The sequence below is a fragment of the Pectinophora gossypiella genome, unplaced genomic scaffold (genome assembly GCF_024362695.1).
Source record: "Pectinophora gossypiella unplaced genomic scaffold, ilPecGoss1.1 Pgos_40, whole genome shotgun sequence".
NCBI lineage: Eukaryota > Metazoa > Arthropoda > Insecta > Lepidoptera > Gelechiidae > Pectinophora > Pectinophora gossypiella.
In genome coordinates, this window is record NW_026063250.1 from 558,739 (window position 1) to 567,027 (window position 8,289).

The window sequence follows — 8,289 nt, forward strand, 5'->3', positions numbered from 1 at the left end:
GGGTGTAAAAATGATGTACAGGGGTGTGATCGGAACGTCATCTTGGAAAACTGCTCCGCATCAGGGAGTCCCCCTACGGCCTGGCAAAACTATAGCACCTAGAACTTTTTTGATTTCACGAGACCTATTTTAGTCTTGGTCAAATTCTATCGCGGTATAAAAATGGCGGGAAAACAAGACACGCGAGCAGCTTGCTGCGAGCGAACCACGCGACATCTAGTTATATTATATAAAGCTACAAACCCACTGACTGACTGACTGACTGACTCACTGACAGGGTTGTTCTCCCAGAAGGAGCGCCGGGGGGTAAAAATGATGTATGGGGGGTGTGATCAAGATCTTCCGATGAGTATGGGAAAACTTCCAGATCTTGGAAAACTGCTCCGCATCAGGGAGAGACCCTACGGCCTGGCGCAACTATCGCACCTGGAACGATTCTTTTTTCACAAAACCTATTTAAATCTTGGTAAAATTTTATTGTGGGTGAAAAAAAAACAAAATGGCGGAAAAACAAGATGGCCGCCATACAAAATTTTGTTTTTTTTTTTAAATGCCTCGGGTGTAAAAATGATGTATGGGAGGTGTGATCGAAACGTCAAGTTGAGTATGGAAATACTTCTCGATCTTGAAAACCTGCTCCGCATCAGAGAGACACCCTACGGCCTGGAAAAACTATCACATCTGGATCAATTTCTTTTTCGCAAAACCTATTTAAATCTTGGTCAAATTCTATCGTGAGTGAAAAAAAACCAAAATGGCGGAAAAACAAGATGGCCGCCATACAAAATTTTCGTTTTTCCTGAAAATGCCTCGAGGGTAAAAATGATGTATAGGGATGTGATCGGATCGTCATGTTGAGTATTTCAATACTGCTCGATCTTGAAAAACTGCTCTGCATCAGGGAGACACCCTACGGCCTGGCAAAACTATAAAACCTAGAGCAATATTTTTTTCACGAAACCTATTTAAATCTTGGTCAAATTCAATCCCCGGTGAAAAAAAACCAAAATGGCGGAAAAACAAGATGGCCGCCATACGAAATTTTCGTTTTTCCCGAAAATGCCTCGGGGGTAAAAATGATGTATGAGAAATGTGATCGAAACATCATGTTGAGTTTGGAGATACTTTTCGATCTTCAAAAGCTGCTCCGCATCAGGGAGACACCCTACAGCCTGGCGAAACTATCGCAGCTGGAACTTTTTTTTTTTCACGAAGCCTATTAAAGTCTTGGTCAAATTTTATCGCCAGTGAAAAAAAAAAAACAAAATGGCCGAAAAACAAGATGGCCGCCATACAAATTTTTGTTTTTCCAGAAAATGTCTCAGAGGTAAAAATGATGTATTGGGGTGTGATCGGAACGTCATCTTGGAAAACTGCTCCGCATCAGGGAGACACCCTACGGCCTGGCAAAACTATAGCACCTAGAACTTTTTTGGTTTCACGAGACCTATTTAAGTCTTGGTCTAATTTTATCGCGGTAAAACAATGGCGGAAAAACAAGATGGCCGCCATACATAGCTTCGATTTAATACAGGACACGCGAGCAGCTTGCTGCGAGCGAACCACGCGAAATCTAGTTATATTATATATAGCTACAAACCCATTGACTCACTGACTCACTGACATAATTGTTCTCCCAGAAGGAGCGTCGGGGGGTAAAAATAATGTATAAGAAAAGTGATCTGGGTCTCCCGGTGAGTATGGGAAAACTTCCAGATCTTGGAAAACTGCTCCGCATCAGGGAGACACCCTACGGCCTGGCAAAACTATCGCACCTAGAAAGATTCTTTTTTCACAAAACCTTCTTAAATCTTGGTCAAATCCAATCGCCGTTGAAAAAAAATCAAAATGGCGGAAAAACAAGATGGCCGCCATACAAAATTTTGTTTTTTCAGAAAATGCATCGGGAGTAAAAACTGTGTATGGGGATGTAATCGGAACGTCTTGTGGAGTATGAAAACACTTCACTATCTTCAAAATATGCTCCGCATCAGGGAGACACCCTACGGCCTGGCAAAACTATAAGACCTGGAGCAATTTTTCTTTCGCGAAACATATTTAAATCTTGGTCAAATCCAATCCCCGCTGCAAAAAAACCAAAATGGCGGAAAAACAAGATGGCCGCCATACAAAATTTTGATTTTTTAAAAAATGCCTCGGGTGTAAAAATGATGTATGGGAGGTGTGATCGAAACGTCAAGTTGAGTATGGAAAAACTGCTCGATCTTGAAAAACTGCTCCACATCAGGGAGACACCCTACGGCCTGGCTAACCTATCGCACCTGGAACAATGATTTTTTCGCATAACGTATTTAAATCTTGGTCAAATCCAATCGCCGGTGAAAAAAAATAAAATGGCGGAAAATCAAGATGGCCGCCATACAAAATTTTCGTTTTTCCAGAAAATGTCTCAGAGGTAAAAATGATGTATTGGGGTGTGATCGGAACGTCAATTTGGAAAACTGCTCCGCATCAGGGGTCACCCTACGGCCTGGCAAAACTATAGCACCTAGAACTTTTTTGATTTCACGAGACCTATTTAAGTCTTGGTCAAATTCTATCGCGGTAAAAAAATGGCGGGAAAACAAGACACGCGAGCAGCTTGCTGCGAGCGAACCACGCGAAATCTAGTTCATTAATATATTTATTGTTAGCTTTAGCATAGCGATGCGAACACATACATAATCCACCTCGAATTCCGTCTTGAATCATTCGGGTAATTTCTATGTCAGATATAAGTTCAAGTTTGATTCCTGTTATTAATAACATAGCGTCAAACGATAGGCTTGGCGCTGAGATGTAAAAGGCAGGGTCGAGAGTGTAATGTCGCTTACAGGTCTTACGGAAATTCTGAAATATATCAGTTAACAGAAGAACATCCGATTTGAGATACAAGTCAGTATACTCTCCTAAACTAGTCAAACTAAATCGCGACCATACAGACATCGCGTGATTGTAATCATCATCGGAAATTGGATCATTATTTAATGAATTAAAAAAACAAGACTTCGATGGCAGTGCGGTTTCTTCGTAATTATCCCAACTTGACATATAATCATAAGGATACACTCCCTTACGAGTCAATAATTTGAATTTTTCCTCTTCAGGAAAATGACGCCGAAGATAAACAAAATCCTCAGTTTTCATTGTTTTGGTTAGTTTGTCTAAACTCGTTCCTAAGAAATTAAAAGAATCTACGAAACGTAAATGTATGTACTCTTTTTCGTTGATAGGAACAAATTTAGAAAACGAGGTGTACTTTTCCTTCGTTTTAGGTATTATTGTTATTTTTCCAGGAACCTCTCCTAACTGCTTAATAAATAAATGGCAATCGTAGCCAGATAAATTATGGAAAAAGATCGGGATACATTTAGGAACTTTAAATTGTAAATTACAATGACGATGGGCTGCTCCGCGATACTTTCCAGTAATATGACAATGATCTCTAACTTTTTTCCCCCATAAAAAATTATTACAAATGTGGCAATATAAAGATTTTTCGAACTCACGAGCATCACTTTCAGTAAATTTCATTCCTCGATTCGTATTCAATAAAGTATTAATTTCCTTAGCATCATCCAAAAGCATATTTATGAATTTATTAACACAATCTCTACCACGATAAATTCTAAATTGGTTAAAATTAGGATCAATGGAAGACACAATATTATACGCAAACGCCGCGGGCACGTGACATTGCAATTTTGTTGTGTTAGCAGTATCACCGTCATTGTCTTGAATAGGTCGCAGAATTGTTTCGAAATCGGCATAGATAACAAACGGAATGTCTTGTTTTCTGTTGTAATTTTTAAATGTAATAAATGAACCCTCTTCTGGTAAAACAGTAACAGTTCCTTCGCATAAATGACTATTGATGCGTTCAACTGAGTGGAAAAATAACAAACAGTTTTCACAGTAATAAACTTTTTCGTGATGTTTAGTAATTTGGTTTCTAACAAGACGAGTCAAGTCTTTGATTAGACAAAAATGAGACGATGTATCGTTTTCTAGGAACAAAAGATGTACAACTTTACGTTTATCGTTCTTTATGGTCGACTCTGATTTGTATAACGGACCTGTTATTTCTTTACCATTTTTTAATCCATAAACAAAAATACTCAAACTAGGGTTATTTTTTTCAAATATAGAAATATCTGAGAAAGTGATCGGAAAATTTAAGTCTTTAATGTTTAGTACTTGTTGAAAATGGGGATACGATGATACCCGCTCTGGGTGCTTTTTTGAAGGATACAGAGCAGCGGTTACACACCATAAGAAACAAAAGTCATCCTTGTTTTGTATATTGAGGCATGCTTTTTTGTTTCTTATATATTTAGGCAATGAGATAAAGCTGGAACCGCTTAAAGGCTGATATTTATTTATATTTATTTCAAGGTGTGAATTGCTTAAAAATGTCCAACCACTGTCTCTTTCTTCAAATTCCCCTACTTTATTCAACAGAAAAGAAACAACTTCGTTATAAAGGTTATCAAAGTCAAAATTTAAGTGAATTGTAAAGTTCTTTGTAGCAAACGACTTTACTTCTTGTACGTCAGTTTTAGGCAAAAGAAAAGATAAAAAAAATTCGAAGTTAATTTTAACAGAAGTGTGGACTTGTAAGGCGTGATTTACAAGAGATCTAATTTGTTTACGAATGTTGTTTAAAAATAAAGAAGGTAAGTTTTTTGCTTCTTCATTAGATGCAATAATTCGATAACTTACTATACGTCCTTTAAAAGCGGATGTTATCATAAAGCGGAGCAGTACAATTATTTTTGTGCTTACTGCTACGGAAATGTCCAGTCCACTGTCTTCCATTAACATTAACATTACACACAGAGCAGTAACCCATTTTAAATAAAATCGAAAATGGTTCAAAAAAAAGAACCTTCCTACCAAAATCTATAAAGACACTTTTGTGATATTGTTTTAATTATGAGACGAATTGAGTAAAACCTATAGACTATAAGGCGATCTAAATACTAATTAATATTATAACTTAACATAAACTGCTGGGCACAGGCTTTCTCTTAATCAGACAGAGAGAGAGATAAATTAAAAGTAGTTACATACAATTATTTGAAGCAGGAAATCAGGAGCTCTTCGACTGCGCGAGTAGCGTCGATGTGGAGAGTCCTTAAAGATGATTATAAGTTCAACCCGAGTATAATCTGTGAAACATGCATTTATATATTAATAAATAGGCAAATGTCGATAACCTAAACTAACTTTAATTATGACACTATTCAGACTTACCATTTAAGGGTCTACATCAACTCGTCATCTGGCTAGCTTCAAGTCGATAAAGAATGGTAGTCACCTCGTATCTGAAAGTTAGAATTAAATCAATATCTTCATCGTTTACCGGTTTTTTGAGCTAGATTAGGTGCGTATGAAAATAAATATTGTGCACTCTTACCTCGAGAGTGATCGTTGACTTTAATAGTACTTTCTTGAATTTTCACTCATGAATCGCAGCAAGAGAGCGATTCCCTTTTTGACCTGTAAATATTTCGTAATTTTATTAGTTCACTAACCATTTTTTTATAGTTTAAATAAGTATTTACTTAAGTATAATTTTGTTCTTACTCACTTTTTGTTGTAAGTTGTTGAAATAACTTCCTCTGTGTATCGGTGCAGATCGTGGATCTTCTACTTAATTTTTAATAAGTAGGCTGTAAGAAATTTAAAGTTATTAGCTCATAAGTTCATAATTATTGATTTATGAAAAAAATAACTGAATTACAGTACTTAGGTAAACTTATTTTAATTCAAACTCACCTTTTTGGTAAATCACAGTAATTCTGAAATATATCTTGAGGTTCAAACGTACGAGGGCTTCAACGGACGAAATATGTATGGTACCTAATTCTGAGTAAGTATTAGACACGTGTAATTAAAAGTATTACGTATTAAGTAGGTATGCTGGTATTGCTTTTTTGAATTGATGTTGCAATATTCCGTGAGCTATTTGTTCATCGAAAAAAGATGACTTTAAATATTTTTTGTCAATGCTCATCATTACGTCAACCTCACACGGGCGTTTCGTGAACGTTTGCACTCCGCGAACGTACATTTGACGCAAACGCGGCGCTCAGACCGCGAACCATATCGTTTTTCTAACGTATAGCACGAACGCTCGTGTGGGTCGACCAGTAATTGAATTAGGTTGCTTTTGCTTGCAGTTTTTATAATAGGTAGAGTTCATGTTAAATGGTTTTCAGTGCTTTATTCAATTTACGTTGCAGGTTTTCGTGAGCTGTAACATGGTATCCCAAATGAAATATTTTCGAAAAGGACGTATGTCAACGAATTAAATAGGCTTTATGGCTTTTTAAATTACGATGTAACATTTTTGCTTAATTTTAGTTTTAGGGTATAAAACAGCGAAGTCTTTGGTAAAAATTATCAGAAGCAGATCAAGAACCTCCTCGCCGAAAAGAGTTGAGTAACCCCGCTCCTCAGTGAAGAGAGTTGAGCCCTGAGCGACACCAGCCACCGCTTACCAGCCCTGAGTCGACCCCGGCGCTGTGCAAGTGAACACTTCAAGCTAAAACAAGTTCCACTTCTGAGCACTATGTAAGTTCTCCATCACATAATTTTGGAGGTTTAACTTAGAAGTTCTGCTTCACCTATTAGTGTGGGGAGTACACATCACCCAAAGAATTTCTACAGTTACAGTGCAGTACATTACATTGATTTGATTTGATTTATTTTGTTTCAGGTCCGATTCAGAATTCAAAGTTATTCCGAAGCAGGGATCTACAAAGAAGACTCCTGCTGCACGCCAAATGAAGCGTTCGCGAGCCCCTCCGTCGATTTCGTCGATTGACCAGGAGAATACAAAGTGAGTATAATTAACCATGTGACATGTTAATATTTTTTTCAGCAGGTGGTGCATTGGCTTGATACCTTGATTTCTTCAACAGAAGTCACGGGTTCGATTCCCTGTCGATTTACGATCCGGTTCATTACTTTACGTTCGAGAACGGTCCGTATCCCTCAGTTTAAAGGCTCCTGCTGTTCCTGCTGTTTATGGCCTCCGTGGTCCAGTGGTTGAGCGTTGGGCTCACGATCCGGAGGCCCCGGGTTCGAATCCCTGTGGGGACGTATCACAAGAATCACTTTGTTTTTATTTATGTTATCGTTATCTCTCGAACAAGTATACATTCCCTACATTCCATACATTCACCAATGTTTTAACTATTTATATTTATTATCAAATATGACAGCAAGTTGGTTTTTATTACTTTGTAACTCTAAAATATATTTTCTTTTTATTACAGGAAGAAAGCAAAGACACACGACATCTTCGGGCTAAGTCACGGGCGCACGGTCGGCAATGAAGGAAGCGACAAGAGGATCGTATCGTACTTCGTGAACAAGGTGGCGAACGGGTCAGAGCGGCGTACAACTAGCTTGGATGGCGAATACGTGGTGGACTTGAAGATATACCATGCCAACGACGTGAACAACACTGATTCAAGAGAAGTCTGGCGCAAGGCTCTTCTACGAATCAAGCTGCAGACTCCGGATGACAGCGATGAGTGGAAGTTGTTACAGAAGCTAGTTACACGAATTGACAAAAACTTTGAAGATGAACCACGATTTTACTCTGACAAACTTGTAGATTGAACACGATTGAACAAATAAAAGCATTACGCCTTACCTACCTTATTTTCTTTAATTACGCCTAACATCAATACTTACACACTCGTAAACTCGTAAATAAAAATTTTCTGATACTTAAGTACTTCAAATTAACATTGAATCACTTTGATTAGTTACTTTGATCACTTTGATTACAAACGCAGATTCGATTCTTATTCAAAGATTTAGCGAAGTTAAAATTCTGTTTATCACGATTACTTACACTTTTATCATGATTAAATTTTTATCATGTTTACATTGTGTTAAACATACTCTTGCAGTGGGCAGTATTCACAACATCTATTGTAAGTACATACAAAATAGAATTATTAAAGCATGAACCTTGTTTAAACTTGTTAAAACATTTTTCAATAACTTACTTTTTTCACATTTTATTTTTGTTGTTATTCTTGATTTTGTTCTTGGTGTTGTCTTGTGATGGGTAATTAATGTGTTATTTTATATTATTGGGCATTCCACCCACCTAAGTGAGCGCAGCGAACGGTCGTGAGCAGAGCGAACGATAGGTGGGGCAGAATGCCCAATAATATACTACTATTAATTAAACACGGATATGATAGAAGCACTGGTTTATTTTATAAAATGAACAATCTTTATTACAACGCGTACGTTACGTAC

The 8,289-nt window shown here is 37.4% G+C and overlaps 1 protein-coding gene and 1 long non-coding RNA gene across 2 annotated transcripts; one reads left to right on the forward strand and one right to left on the reverse strand.

Annotated features, from left to right (window-relative positions):
• Positions 1-5,080: 5,080 nt before the first annotated feature.
• On the reverse strand, positions 5,081-6,286 carry LOC126381222 (uncharacterized). Its single transcript, XR_007568731.1, has 5 exons — positions 5,782-6,286; positions 5,594-5,675; positions 5,420-5,502; positions 5,257-5,327; positions 5,081-5,171 (listed from the first exon to the last, which is right to left on the reverse strand). It is a non-coding gene; the product is annotated as an uncharacterized LOC126381222 (long non-coding RNA).
• A 285-nt stretch (positions 6,287-6,571) lies between these two features.
• Positions 6,572-7,650, forward strand: LOC126381204 (uncharacterized). Its single transcript, XM_050030720.1, has 3 exons — positions 6,572-6,579; positions 6,725-6,847; positions 7,287-7,650. Coding segments are annotated over exons 1-3 (474 nt in total). The 5' UTR covers positions 6,572-6,577; the 3' UTR covers positions 7,636-7,650.
• The last annotated feature ends 639 nt before the right edge of the window (positions 7,651-8,289 follow it).